We start from the raw sequence: 14,830 nt of genomic DNA, 5'->3' as shown, positions 1-14,830 counted from the left end.
CACACAAATGCATTCAAAGATGCAGACAGAGACCAACATCAGCATCCTTCAAACACAAAGCGTCATCTTTTGAAGGTGCCAACCTTTTAAAACATACTGAGCTAACTGAAACACATGATGCTTAAATAAGTGCTGTAGTTTATCTTCATTTCATTTATAAATAAATTTCAGTCATGCCGTTCACCAATTGAAACCTTAAAGAGATTAATAACACAGATTTATGTTTTTCAAGCTTTTGTTTCTGTTAATTCTGATTATTTTTGGCTTGCAGGTAATGACTTTATTCTGACAAGCAAGTTTAATTCAACCACATTGACTTCAATATTTTAGCTACAAACTAATTGTATCCTGAAAAAGAAACGTCTGAAATCCAATGATTTTTTTCCTATTTTAGGTGTAATTACTGTCATATTTTTCTTCCTTGCTCAGCAGAAGTACATCCTTGTAGAATTTAAAAATATGATGAATAAATATTGCCGCTTTGCACCCTAAAAACAGTGACACTTTGACACAAACACTAAATCAGCCTGGATGTCCTGCTGTGGATTAAACAGCTACATGAGACTAATCATTGGTTTCAGCTCCAAGTCACACTTACACCCTTGGCATAAAAGCAAACTCATGTAATCATTGCCAATTCACTACTAAGCGATGATGAAAAGAAAAAAAAAGAAAATCACACTTTATGATTTATTTTTCAGTTTATCGTTATCATCAAACACATTAAGGAATCATCTTCAAGACAAAAGCATTTTTCCTGACCAACAACAAATGAATTATGTTGATAAACTTAATTACCAACATGACCAATGAGATTGCTGTATCTCATTGGTCATGTCAGAAAGTATCAGCAGTATGATCTTCTTGAATTAAGCTTTGGTTTTTCTCAGTTTTGTAAAAAAAAAAAAAAGTAACACAGTACCTGCAGTTTGTTTCCTGCATATGTACTTTGACTTCGTTAGCATGATTCATATTTCACCTTTCTGTTGGTTTGATCAGTTCGTTAATTCCTGCCAGCTCAAGCATTTCAGCGAAAATCAATCACATTATGTCTTTTTTTTACCTTCTATTATGTGCACCTCATCATGTTTTTTCCTCAGAGTTAGTTTTATTAAAAAAATCTACTCAGCTGATTTTCGAAAAACCCATTAGGACTCCTTGTGTTTTAACACAACAAAACATGAGAAAATGGCAACCTAGAATGACCATTCACTATCCTGTGGGTACCCAGTGTACTTTATGTATACAAACAGTAGGCAAAATAATCGTGAAACATTTCAGTGTATATATCTCTAATTCTTACAGCGACTTCAAATTCACACCAGATGTCGGTAACCAAACTAATCCACATAACACAATCAAAACAAAATTAGTCCACAAATGAAGTTGGACTAATTTATTTATTCATAATAACATTTGTTGTTTTCCCCATGTAAAACAATAAGTAATGCACTTAACCACAATTAACTTGATACAATCACTGCTCAAAACTCCACTGCTAAAAGAAAAATCATACTGGAGCTATAATTTTTCTTCAGTTTAACATTTGCTGAAGATTTAGAAAAGCCAGTGAAATACTGTGAGAACATTGTCTGGTGAGGTTGAGGTTGAAGTTGAACTAATGGATGTCTGTAGGGGAAAATGGTTCAGCACATCACCCCAAAAAATACCTAGCCAAAAGTAAAGTTTGCAGATGAGCGCATCATACTGTGGGCTATCTTACAACATACAATAGACTTCATATTCTTGAAGGAAGAATGAATTAGAAAATCTTCAGGACAGTATGAAATAAGAGAGAAAAGTGGATGAACATACTACTAAATAAGAAGTAAAGTAAATTGTCAGCACTGCAGGACTCCTTAGTCCATCTTGGAGATAAAGTTTTCTGAATCCAGAAAAATGCAATAAAACAGAAACTTAATAATACAAGTGTACCACAACATTTTCAATAAAGTTCAGAAGATGTAGAGACAGCTGCTGTGCAAACAGTCTTACCAGTGAGGACAACAGACCTCCTCACTTTGCAGACTCAGAAACTGTGTTTACTCTGAAAACATTTCCAGTTAGTAACAGACTGCCACAACTGGTTTCCAACAGAGATGAAAAATATTAAGAGAAGGACTGCAGGATTTGGTGTCTATCAGAAATGTGTGGAGACAGATTACCATGGAACCCAAAACAACTCAAAGACAAACCAGGTGTTACTTCATTCTGGTTTCCGATATTATCGCCTCAGTAATGTTTCTGATTTCGCGCTCATGTGAAATGACATAAGCACACAAAACAGGTTTCAGTGCTGTTTTATTGAAGCCTCAAAACCAGATCACAGCTGCCCTGACACAGTGCTGCTGCACTGCAGAGACTTCCATCTGCTGTGCAAATACATGTGTGAGTGAATGAGCTCAACAGCATAACGCCGGCAACACTTCCAAGGACTTCATGCTCCAGAATGGCCCTGCAGCAGCCAATAAGTTAAAATCACAACAGGGTTTAACATAATTACATTATAATAAATTACAAAGAGCACTGCAGTACAAATTAGAAAGCAACATTATCAGCAGGTTAATTTGTTACATTAATAGTATAAACAGAAATTACTTAATCTAGGTCATTATAGAGCTCAGGTCATGTCAGGATAAATACTGACAATGGTAATGATGTTGGTATTAAAAGCAAACAAAACTATATAACACAGTAACATGGTGTACTCAAAAAGATTAGGCACAAACAGTATCACACACTCCCTCTAGTGGTGGAAGTATGAAAAAACAACAGCCATTTCAGGTCAAAAATCTCTTTAACTCTGGTATTAACTAATCCAGTTTTTGGCAAGTGGTTTCAGATGTCAGCAGTAAATAACTTTAGGTTGCACAATGTACATGCAAAATATATGCAAAGACACAAAATACAATCTAAATTTAACACAACTTTTTTGTCATCTGCATGATTTACACAAATGTATCCAGTTTGAAGTCATTTTCTTAATAAGCATCCTTCCTCTTATGATAGCCTTTGATGAGTTAAAAGCAGCCAACATTCTCAGGGGTTGAGTGATTTCCATGTTCATCCTGCTAACCTTAGGGACATTTGCTACCGTGGCATTTTGCGGAGTACCATTGCAGCATGTCTTTCCTGAGCCTCCTGCTGCTCTGCTCCAATCTGACATTCAAACTGATGGAGAGAGATGAGATCCAGCTGAGCAGCTCGGACTCCGCCGAGGCTCCCTCTGCTACACAGCAGCAAATGCAACTTGTCAGAAGATTTTTATGAACACAAAGTCTGGTTACCATGTTGGCTACTGAAGGCCTGTGCAAATGTCTTTCTGAAAGAAAGAAACTGTTCCAGTTTAAAGGATTATCACTGCTTTTATGTCTTTTAAGATACAAGGTGGCAAAATCCACAAGCCTGACTGTTTCTAAATTTTGAATAATCAATCCACTCAGCAATTAATTATTTATCCACAATATCCGCACAAGTATATATTCATATTTAAATTAAAAAAGCTACATTTATCTATATTGTTTTTACTATTTATATAGAAAATAAAGGTGAATGTTATTGTAAAATCTTTCTTTAGTTGTTATAAATTCTTTCATTTTGAGAGATTGTAAGAATCTGCTGGAATTAAATCATCTTTGGCCTCAATACCTGACATACTATATCAAATGTAATCCTGCAATATCTCAACAACTTGAAAATAAACACTACAGAGACACATGATCTACTCTGATTAAACTGTATCCATAGCAACAACCATTATCAGGTGTGTTTGAACACAGAAGTAGGTCACCTCTGTCCTGCTTGGACTGTTTTATATCCATTACATAAACCTTGTTAAGTCAAATCAGTCCAAGAAATGACGATCTTTGCTGTAACGGGGGGTGAGGGAGTTTAAATAAAGATAACAAATCACCTCCTGAAACTTTTCCTGAGAATAAATCTCGTTTTCAGCTCCCTTCAACTCAGCCACTGAGATATTTTGCATTTACATCCCATTACAACGTGTGAGATGATGAGAACGTTGTGTACCTGCCAGTCTTGATACAATGCTGCTGCTGCTTCCAGGTGAGGAGGAGGGAGAGATTCCCACACACAATCACCTGTCAGCACACTTTCACATTAGACAGGACCGCACACATCAACTGTTTGCTCTCAATGTCTGGCTGTTGTAGTTCCCTCACTGAGACAGAGAGCCTCTAATGAGAACATGCTGTCTATCTTTTTCAATTGCTATGCTCTTCTTTCCTGCTGAGGATAATGGGAAATGAGTCAAGGTTAGTCCTAATATTCTTTATTTTTCTTCAGATCAGAAGAGCTTTCCAAACCGTCCTCTGGCACTAATAAAAACCACCAGAATTTACCAGAGTTCAAGATTGTACTTCATGCTACATTCACAGTAAGCCTCTACTCTTTTTAGTGCTAACCCTAACCCTATCCCTTACCCTATCCTTACCCCCTTACCCTAACCCTAACCCCTAACCCGAAACCAGTTAGCTAAGGAGAAGCAGCTTCCTTCATTTTTATCCAGTGTCATATCTGAAAACTTGAGAATCATAAAATAAACCAAAAAAAATCCACATTGAGGCATAACAAAAATCAAGATTTTCTATTGCACAAATTCTGGCTACTTGAGCCTGGACCTTTCTAGTTTGTTCACCCTCAAATGGCAGACTGTGAGGTTTAGCTACAGTGTATGAGATTTTGTGAGATGGCAATTTCTTAAAAAAAACAAAAAACAATAAAAAGAAAATATTTTGTACATATTAAAACAAAACAGAAAAAAGCTTAAATACTGAAAATAATAGAATCTGCAAGTTCTACAATCTGCTGCACTTCTGTTGGTTACAAAAAAGACACAAAATTATGTCTAACTTGTTTGAATTTGTTTTTGATACTGCATGTAGTTAACTTTAAATGTATCCACTTACCCAGACAGTGGATAAACAAAGCCATAAAACTTTCAATTTAAATGAAATTTTCTCCTGATGTTGAAGAAAAGTGTTTTCTTTATGGAAGGCTGTGAGGAAACACCTCAGTGGACATTCATTTAAACTAATGAAAGATGCAAGATGTACAGTAGTTTAAAATTATGTTTGACACAAAATAGACCTACTTAAAGTGTTTTTGAGGATGCAGCTGCAGGCTTATGACAAAATGTTGTAGTATTCACAGAACATGGTGTTTTCTTAGTGGAGTGGAGGGGCCAGTGACCCTGTGCCAACAGGCATCCTGGTGAGGTAATTGGAGGGCACATAGCCTCTCTGACCTCTGGCCTCCACCAGGCTCCACTCGGAGTTCCCTCGTTTGTCCTGCGACTCCAGGACCCGGACGTGTTCACCGGCACGGACCGATACTTCATGGTTTCCCCTCGCCATGAAGTCATAGGCAGCGACCACCTTAAAAAGAAAGTGAAATACATCAGTTTTCCAAGAATAGATGAGAAAATGTTCAATGTAACATGACTGTGTCATATTCAATTTATATTTGACCTTTTATGCTTCCTTGCTCAAACATTTTTACATTACATTTTTAAACAATATCATTCTTAGATTAGATTTTACTCTGCTCAGTTGTGTCTGTTGAGCTCAAAACAGGCTGTTTTAGGGCCTCTTGTCATTCTTGTCAACTATACATGTACACTTGCACATGAAAACGGCTGCACAACAAACAAGAATGCAGCAAGTGGTTTGTGGACGGTAAGTCAACAATAAAACACTTGTGATAGAAGACATTAAAATTCATGTCTTGCTTATTAAATTATTTTGTGTTAAGTAACTTTCAATTAGAAATTTGTGACTCTTCTTGGGAAGAGACATGCTGTGTCACAGATCCCTTTATTTTAGTCATTTTTTAAATTAATAAAGACAGGATACATTACTTGAAAAGTAAGGATGATACGTGCTAATGCTGATACATCAAGAGTTGGCTACAAGAAAATTGCTATTGGTCAATATTGACAGTTGGAGCAATAAGCTGGAACTGAACATGGACCCTAGTTCATTGTGTTACTAGAAAGCTCATTGTTAGAAAACAGAAACAGGTCACAGTTTCCATAAGTACCATTTGAAGTGATCTACATTCAAAATGTAGGCCGTGCTAGAAGAAAAGCTTTTTATCATGACATATAAAAACATGAGGAGTTTACAAAACACACTGCAAGTGTGTGCATTGTTCAAATGAAACGACAACTGTGTTTGTTGGCAATATACTTTCCAGGTGGTCAGGCATAACACAAATTATGACAATATGAAATGCACACAAAGCACGCTGTTCAGAATGGTGGACGATCTGTTATGCTTAAATAACCAGGTGGAGCCAGTAAGTGTGGAGGATGCTGTATATGTGAAAGAGATTTGAGTTTTTTAAACTGTGGAGCAAAATTTCCTGCATTTTTACACCTGTAAAAAGTTCAACTGGAATAGTTCCCTGTAAACAAAATATGGCGAGAACTGGATGGCTTGTACAGAACAGGGATATACAATAAATCAAAAACAATATGTATAATGACATGATCAATCTCAGCATACATCTGACAGAATATTCAATAATTTTACTTAACTCTGATCCAGAACTGCACAGCATTTTGGGGGATTTAGGCAGAGGAAAGACTTTAGCTGCTCAACCTCTCTGAGCAAGGTTGGTGGAATCAACTAACTTATTCGCTCTTTGGTTCCCTAGCAACTCACTCACTCTTTGGTTACCTAGCAACAACCTGCTGAGTAACTGGTAGCAGTTTCAGGTTTCACTACCATGCCTGAAAACTGACTAAAAATAAAGAAACAATACAATGGAGTGAAACCTGTGGATAATATAGGAAAATTCACAGTATTTCACATATTTAAAATAAAAACTAATCGATAATTATTGATATTGACTGGCATGAAATGCTTATACTGTGATACGTTTTTCACTCTAGCCCTAGAACAGAAATACTTTTTGCTGCTTTTTAAACATCTTTTTATGTTGTGATAATTTTGTACTAAGCAGTTCTTTGCTAATTCATTTAAAACACACCTTTTCAAGCAGCTGAAAAAAAAACAGTAAGCAGAAGAAAAACTGCACACTTTCTACAATTCATCATTGTGATATTCTCTGGAAAGGTTAAGCCCACTAGTTATGTCTTGACAAATCCCAGCTCATCACCCACGCTCACACATCCACAGACCGAAGGCTTCCTAATGAGCCTCGTGTTGGTATGACAGAGCGCCCCACCAGCACTAATAGCAGAGTTTAGGTGGCTGCTCGATGTCATTAACAAACCCTTCCCCACAGCTCACCTCTGGGCTACAACATCCGTTCTGTCCCGACAGTCCACACCAATTACCATTTGATTAGAATTTTGCCTTAAAGCAAAAGGAAGTAGAAAAAAAATGTGAAGGTACCATGTCTATGGACTGAAAAGATATTCACATTGAAGAGAGAGAGAGAGAGAGACAGATATCTTCTGCAGCTGAATTGCAGTACAAGAGAAAAAGTCAAGAGGATGATGGTAGGGCTAACATATACCGGTAAGTGTGGTAGTAACAAACTTGTCTCGGTTAGAAATGCCAAACATGTTGCTGCTTTTGAGTCATTTGGGATGTTTTGCAACAGTTTTTCTCTGAGATTTCTGAAATAAATTTGTAAATATAATAAATAATTGCTGTGAAGAAGTGAAGATTTGGTACTGGATCCATAACTTGATGCATGTTTATGAGACTGACATGCTAATCTCCTAATTTTCAAGACAGATTTCTTTAATAAAAGATCAAACAACACAAGGTGAATTTAAGAAGATCAGAACAAAATGTGTTGCTTTTTGAGCACTGGAAAAAATATTAAAATTTTCTGAGAATTATCTATACAGACTACTGCTGTGAATGTGTTTTAAACAGCTTCTGATATTAATGTATCCCACTAATGCTGGCTGATGCATATTTCACACATTCAGTAATAAGCATCAAACTGGATGCACTTTGTCAACATCTATAAAGGTCAATTATTACAATTTTGTCAATTTGCATTCTAAATACCTATTATTTCATCTATTTAAATATTCAACTTGGCAGCAAAACATTTCTTTTGTTTAAATCAGGCAGTCACTCCAGATTGTTTGAGAGGAAGAAGAGTAGAGAGACAGATCAGCTCACCGGGATGGTCAGAGAAGTTTCAGGATAATTTTTGTTGAGTAAAAATCCTCGATGTTGCCTTAAGCTAAACTGTAAATGTTCACAGTTTGCAACATTTTAGATCCTGAGAAGTTTGCCTTGAATGGACCCTGCTCTGAGTTGCTGAAATTTCTCCAGTATTTTCAAACTCAAAATTCTTCTGATTTCCATTTATTGCAAATAATAGGCTGGATGTTTATAAAATTTTCTTCCAACTCCAGTTTGAAACAAACTTTTGACACAAATAACATATTAGAACTCTCTAATGGAAGGCTGGAAATAAAATTGTTTCTCTTCTCTAACAAATTAAGCTGCAATGAACGTCAGTATTGTTGATGCATCTTGCTTTTCAGGACTCCCGTTTTGCCTCAGTTTCCATACAGCATAACATCACAATGCTGTGTGAAATCCTAAAGCTTGTGACCAGAAAACAGTGTCTGGGGATCTATAGCATGGTCAGGGTGGAGGTGTGAAGGTTGTGTGTTATGAGCAGATTCTGGTTTATGGAGGATGCAGGAAGGCAAAAACATCAACATACCGTAGGTCACTGGAGCAATTACTCATTTTTACCAGCATGACATATCTCTGTCACATGTGCATAACTCCCCATGTCCACACACGCACACACACCCCCACACACACGCCCACACCCCAACAGGAGTCAGTCATGTACACACTCCCATAAACCATCCCAAATGTAGTATCCTGACACTCCATCTCTCAGTAGTGCGGTCTCAAAAGTAAATCAATCGGACAACATGCACACATGAGGAGAGAGGAGCTTTATCTCCACCTGCAGTTCTGCGTCGCATAAATTAACTGGCAGCCGACTTGCAAGGTTAAACAGCTAATTATGGAAGCTTCCATTAATAACACACGTGCATTCAGACACCCACCCCTCTCTATGCAATCACTGACTTAATATCACTGATCAACTCTTAACTTAGCAGCCCTCTCTTCTGAAAAAGTGACTCAATTCTGAAGTAAAATACTAATGATAATAATAAAATATACTTAAGCTGATCCTCATTAAGAAGTATTTATAATGATCAGAGTGCACGTTTAATGACTGATGCTTTCATTGCAGAGAGCTGTCACAAGAGAAAGCAGAAGATCTGAGAGGATCGTTCATTTTACAAAATTAATGAAGCTTTCAAATTTTGGTGTCAGAAAATTTTAATCTCGTAGACGTGACCGGAGGTCTAAGCCATAAATATCTGAACCATTTTCTTTTCATGAGCTTAGAAATTTATATAATATACATAATAAAACCAGTGTCATCCTGCAGTTAGCATGTGGTTGCTGTTAGATTTCAGTCTATGAAATCGTGTTTGAAAACCAAATCCTGAGCAAATAAACACTGAGCTAATGGTTAATCCAAACATGAATTTATGTATTTGAAATTTAAGCTAAACCTGTTTGTCTTTAGTAGTACATAGGCAGCAATGGCAGGTAGAGTAACACACTTCTTTCACATTTTTTATAACTTCAGGCATGCTTCAGGCTGCACATCTAAACATCAAACATTTAGCTGTTTAGATGTGCAGCTAAATTTCCTGAAATATGCCTCTTAATATAGTAGTTATAAACAACTGAGCTATGTTATCCAAATAAAAAGTAAAGGAGCATCAGACACACAAAAACAGAAAAAAAAGCACTACAAATGAGGTAAATGTGTGGAATCGGTCAAAAAAGTAAAATTGTGAATTACCTGGAATAAAGGCTGACTTGTGACGTGGATGAGTTGGGGATCCGGGATGCAGGAGTGTCTCCTGAACGCCATCATGTTTCCCGACGTAGGAAGGAATGGCGAGGGGGGCGGGTCCTCTGCTGCTTGGTGATAGCGAATGAGCTTTGATGAAGGAACATAACCTCTCTTTGCTGAAAACACACAATTTAAAATTTCATAATATTAATAATTTCTTCTATAGAGGATCTAAAACATATGTTTTACATTTATTAAGGTCTAAAGACAGTCAGATTGAAATAAATAATCAGCATTTGAGTTAACTTATAATAATAATCTTAAAAACACATTTAAAAATATCAATTTTATTCAAAATTTAAAAAGCTGACATTCTCAAATTAACAAAAGATGGCCAAATTTAACTGTTTCTCTATGTCTCTTGTTGGTGAATTAAATTTTATACAGGAAATTTATCCAGCGCACTCTTTTAATTGCTAATAATAAGAAAAAAAATACATTTTACAAGCCAAATCCATTTTAATGCAAGGCTATTCATTGATGGGATGTGCTGTGGTGGTGCAGGGGTTAAGCTCAACCCACATATGGAGGCCTTAGTCCTTGACGCGGCTGTCGCAGGTTCAATTCCCAGCCTGGTGACCTTTGCCGCATGTCTTCCCTTTCTCTCATTACCCACTTTCCTGTCAATTAACTATCCAATAAAGGCCACTAGAGCCAATAAAACGTTAAAAAAAATAAAATTGTTTTGTGTCATAAAAGCAAACCATTACTGTAATGTGTAAAGTCAACCAAAAGGTGGCAGCAGAATACTAAAATAAAAACTATAAAAAATCCCAAACAACCCTTTAAAACTTGATCACAGCAAGAAATCACTTATGACCCACTGTGCTTCTTTTCTCAATTACTTTTTTTCATCAGCTTAATTGGTTAAATTTTCTCATTTTTAAGCCAGTCAAGTTTACAAGTTCCTGATAAAAATAGTTTTTACCTCCTGAATCAACCAGCCACCTGCGTTTGTCTCCGCGGGTGTCGAACTCGCTGATAAGGGCAACAAACTCCCCCTTGGTCAGGTTCAGGTCGAAGTCCCGGGTTCCCACCACCGTGTTTGTGACCTGGAAGATCTTACCGGAGCCGTGCTTATCTGTTAGATGCTTCAGGAGCCGCTGACATGAAGGGCTCAGAGGCTGAAAGAATAGAAAAATACACACATGAATAAAAAATAAAGCAAAACATAAATTAGAAATTAAATGAATAGACCAACTGAAATTGTTTCGGGCATTTTGAAAGATTTTAATACTACTGCATGTGGTTTTTACCTTTACTGAAACAGAGCAGTCTAAAAAAGTCTGAGCAGATCAGTGAGTAATGATCACACGAGAATGGCCTAAAGCCACAGGTATCATTGTTCTGACTGTCCTGTGACCCAAATTCATTCAGCAAAACCTGTTGGACAGCAAACACTTCTTTTTAAGGTATGCTTTGTAAGCTTCAAACAAAACATGATGTGTACATTCCACTCTCTTAAAAGGTATTTTTATGCAAGTTGTTTGACAAGTTTTAATTAGTATGATGAACAAGTAGAACAGCAGGAATTGCAGCCAGCTGTGACTAAGGAACAGTAAAGTATGTAATTACCACATATAAACGAGCAGTGATTTGGAGTTTTGAGCTTCCTTTGGTGCCAGATGCAAATAATCTGAAATTAAGCTTGCAGCTCCTTTTCCTGTCGCTCCATTCCCAATTATGGTCAATGTATAAAGGGAATAATTTATGCTAGCTTGGTAGCAAAAATGAAGCATCTGTCAAGTTGTGGTCAAAGGTCTGCACACATTCAGTTTGTAAAACAAGTTGCTCATCTTGGAAAAACTTATTATAACTGGTTACAATAAGTTGGTAACTAGGTGTTCAGTTTGGAAAAACTACATGGCTGGACAAAATGGCTAAAAAAACGTATCATCATATAAGCATTTCAGATCAGATCAATTCTGCCAAACTGGTGACTGGTTTTATTTTTAAACAGTTATGAGGCACAGTGACAAAACCTTCGGCTGCTGCTGCGCAAGTTACTCAACAGGTTGTTGCTAGGTAACCAAAGAGTGAGTGAGTTGCTAGGTAACCAAAGAGGAAGTACACCTAGCTTAGCTAGCCATGAGATTGGCTAACGTCTTTCCTCTGCCTGCATCCCCCAGAATGCTGAACGGTTCTGGATAGAAATTCAATGAATATTCTATCATATGTATTACCTATTGATACTGATCACATCTCTATTGTGATAAAGATATTGTTATGGATTTTTTTTTTTGCCAGTGCTAATTAGTGCAGTAAGTCCACAACATTTTATGTTTCAGCTACATTGGAAAAGTTATGTTGCTGAGCTGTATTAACATAAATATATTAGTCACCAAAAAATAAGAATTATTATCAATGAATAATAAAAAAATAGATTTCAACCTGGACAACTGGAGAATTAAGGGTTTCTTGCACACTTTGGCATAAAATGTCCAAATTTCTCGCTCCTTCAAGCACAGCAGTCTCTACCCACTCCTGGAATTCCTTTGGATGGCAGGAACTGTGAGGAAGCTGCAGATAAGAACATTTGTGTGAATAAGTGTTAAAGTATCAAATATTTGCCTAGTTAACAGCATTATCATTAAGTATAGAAGCTTCTACTTGTAGTGCAAAGCCTTGAAAGAGCTGCTCCATGTCTGCAGCGAGGTCTCTGTGCAAGCAGCTGAATGTCCCCAACATTCCCCAGATCATCTGCAGAGCGAGGCCATTAAAGCAAGGAAGCTCATTGAGGAGCAATGTGTTGATTGTCCTGGAAGTGAAGAGGGAAGGGGAAGAAATGTGGAATTCAAAACTGGAAAATGGCAACAAAAAAATACCATTCTGACAGTACAGCAGAAGAAAGTGGATATTTTGTATTCAGACCTACGTTTTTGTGGATGATGAAGTATTTTGCTATAATGTTACATTTCAAGAAAAAAGGTTGAACCTTTCAAACCTGCGAACATCATTCCAGTATAAGCAGAAACATGATGTTGTGTTGGTGTTTGCTGCAGAAAGAACTGGTGCACTTTACAAAACAAAAAGCTCCATGAGCAAAGACCATTACACTGAATTAAGCAACATCCAAAGAAATCACCCCAAAAAGATAACGTTTGGGGTAAAAATAGGTTGTACCTGTAGTGCAACTCCAAGCATAACATCACATTACTAACAGAGTGGCTCAAGCTCAATGACAACAAAATCTGTTTTTAAGTGGCTGTCGCAAAAATCTGATCTCAAATCAGTAGAAAATTTGAGAGAAGAGTTCAACTGTGTGTGAGAAAGTTGACAGGAAAAAAGTAACCTAAATCTAAAAACTGTGAGAATCTTGTAGAAGGATATCCAAATGGCATCCATTTTAAAAGGAAGGTAAATCAAGCAGTAAGGAAATGCATGTGGACTTCGGTATGTAAAGAAACTTAAAGGAAACTTTCTCAATCTTTATTCTGGCATTTAGCAAAAATAAATAATTCTTGTGATCCTAGCTCACTTAAAACAGCAAATGTTTTGCTTAATTTAAAGTCAAGCGGGGGCAAAAAAAAAAACAAAACTTTTTCCCCAATGTATGTAAATATCTGGTTTTAGCTGTATGTAAAGCAAAAATGACCAGCCAAAACTGGCTCCCCTCCAGGGGGTCTTTTTGTGGGCTCTAGTGTCCCCTTTTACAAAAGTAGGCTGACAGGAATGGGGAAGGAGAGGGGGAAGACATGCGGCAAATGTCGCCGGGTCCGGGAGTCGAACCCCTGACGGCCGCGTCGAGGACTCAAGGCCTCCAAATATGGATCGCGCTAACCACTATGCCACCACTGCACGCCCCAGGAATTTTGACATGAAACATTCTAATGGTGATTTAGATGTTTTAGACTGAATCCATAATCTGCAGATTTCCTTTCCACATTGTAGCAAAAAGGCTTCTGGACGCCATATTTCTGGGAGAAAAGGTGTTCCTGCCTTTTTGTCATTATTTACAGTTTAGCTAAAACTGAATTAACTTAGTTACAATATTTACAGCTATCAGCTGGTAAATTAACTCCATTTTATTTGTCTTTCATTACTTGTATGCATTGGCCACAGCCTGTTCCTCGTAGCTCAGTTTGGGTTTTCCCTCTATCACTTCATAGTCAAGCAGCTTGTGGAGTCTTTTTCTAATCAGGTTCTTCGGTCCCACCAGCATGTCCCGCAGTTCACAGAGTGGCTTGTGAATCAGGGTCCTCATCCGTTTTTCCTGAAAAAATTGGCAAGAGTAAAAGTTGATGTCAAACACTTCTTATATCATGTATCAAATATTGAGAACTTTCAGAATGGATTGTTTATTTATTTAATTTTTTTAATTTTTATTGAGGAATATTTTGAATTTTTTCTGTAGTTGCTCTAATTCCCTTGATATGACTTACAAACATTGGAAGGATCCACTGTCTGAGTGCAGTATGGATCTCCTTGTAGCAAATAGGGGCCTTTTCGCCATCCATGTCAAAGTCAAACTCTTCTGTCTTACATTCCAGGAGCCTCTGCAGACCAACATGTAAACATTTAAATCTCAATTAGTTTATTCAATTATGTTTCTGTGGAAAGAAACATTAAAAGTTTGAGTAGTTGCTGAAGCAACAAGCTGTAAAGGAATACATTTTTTAAAAAATCACTTTGAAAGTAATAATGGCCTTGTTATAAAATAATATTCCTGGTAAAATACATCCAAGACAGAGAATGGTGAAAAAACAGAAAAACGGATAGGAAGGAAATGTTAAACAAAAAAGACATAGGACAATAAGTAGAAAAAAAATCTACAGAGATAATAATTTTAGACTGTAAAACACTGGACTCTAGTGTTTGTCCTAAAATGAGCTCCAGGTTTTACTCAGTGTGACTCAAATGGCAGCAGGAAAATGTTTATTCATATTCAACTTCTCCAGCCACAGCTACTGGACTGGAA

General features: G+C 36.9%; 1 protein-coding gene across 5 annotated transcripts in view; it reads right to left on the bottom strand.

Moving 5' to 3' along the window:
- Positions 1 to 2,283: 2,283 nt before the first annotated feature.
- arhgef37 (Rho guanine nucleotide exchange factor (GEF) 37) overlaps positions 2,284 to 14,830 on the bottom strand; it is a 30,246-nt gene continuing 17,699 nt past the window's right edge. For 4 of the 5 annotated variants that reach the window (XM_028009010.1, XM_028009009.1, XM_028009008.1 and 1 more), the window contains 8 exons: positions 14,295 to 14,408; positions 13,956 to 14,125; positions 12,523 to 12,670; positions 12,304 to 12,432; positions 10,841 to 11,036; positions 9,859 to 10,028; positions 4,474 to 5,396; positions 2,284 to 4,419 (listed from right to left, as the gene is read on the bottom strand). In XM_028009010.1, coding sequence (XP_027864811.1) covers positions 5,187 to 5,396; positions 9,859 to 10,028; positions 10,841 to 11,036; positions 12,304 to 12,432; positions 12,523 to 12,670; positions 13,956 to 14,125; positions 14,295 to 14,408 — 1,137 coding nt within the window. In that variant the 3' untranslated portion in view covers positions 2,284 to 4,419; positions 4,474 to 5,186. The remainder of the gene's footprint in view (positions 4,420 to 4,473; positions 5,397 to 9,858; positions 10,029 to 10,840; positions 11,037 to 12,303; positions 12,433 to 12,522; positions 12,671 to 13,955; positions 14,126 to 14,294; positions 14,409 to 14,830) is intronic. The other variant, XM_028009007.1, reaches the window with a different exon arrangement.

This window comes from Xiphophorus couchianus, chromosome 23, assembly GCF_001444195.1.
Source record: "Xiphophorus couchianus chromosome 23, X_couchianus-1.0, whole genome shotgun sequence".
Classification (NCBI taxonomy): Eukaryota; Metazoa; Chordata; class Actinopteri; order Cyprinodontiformes; family Poeciliidae; genus Xiphophorus; species Xiphophorus couchianus.
The sequence above is the reverse complement of the archived record's forward strand: the minus strand, read 5'-3'. Positions and strand labels throughout refer to the sequence as shown.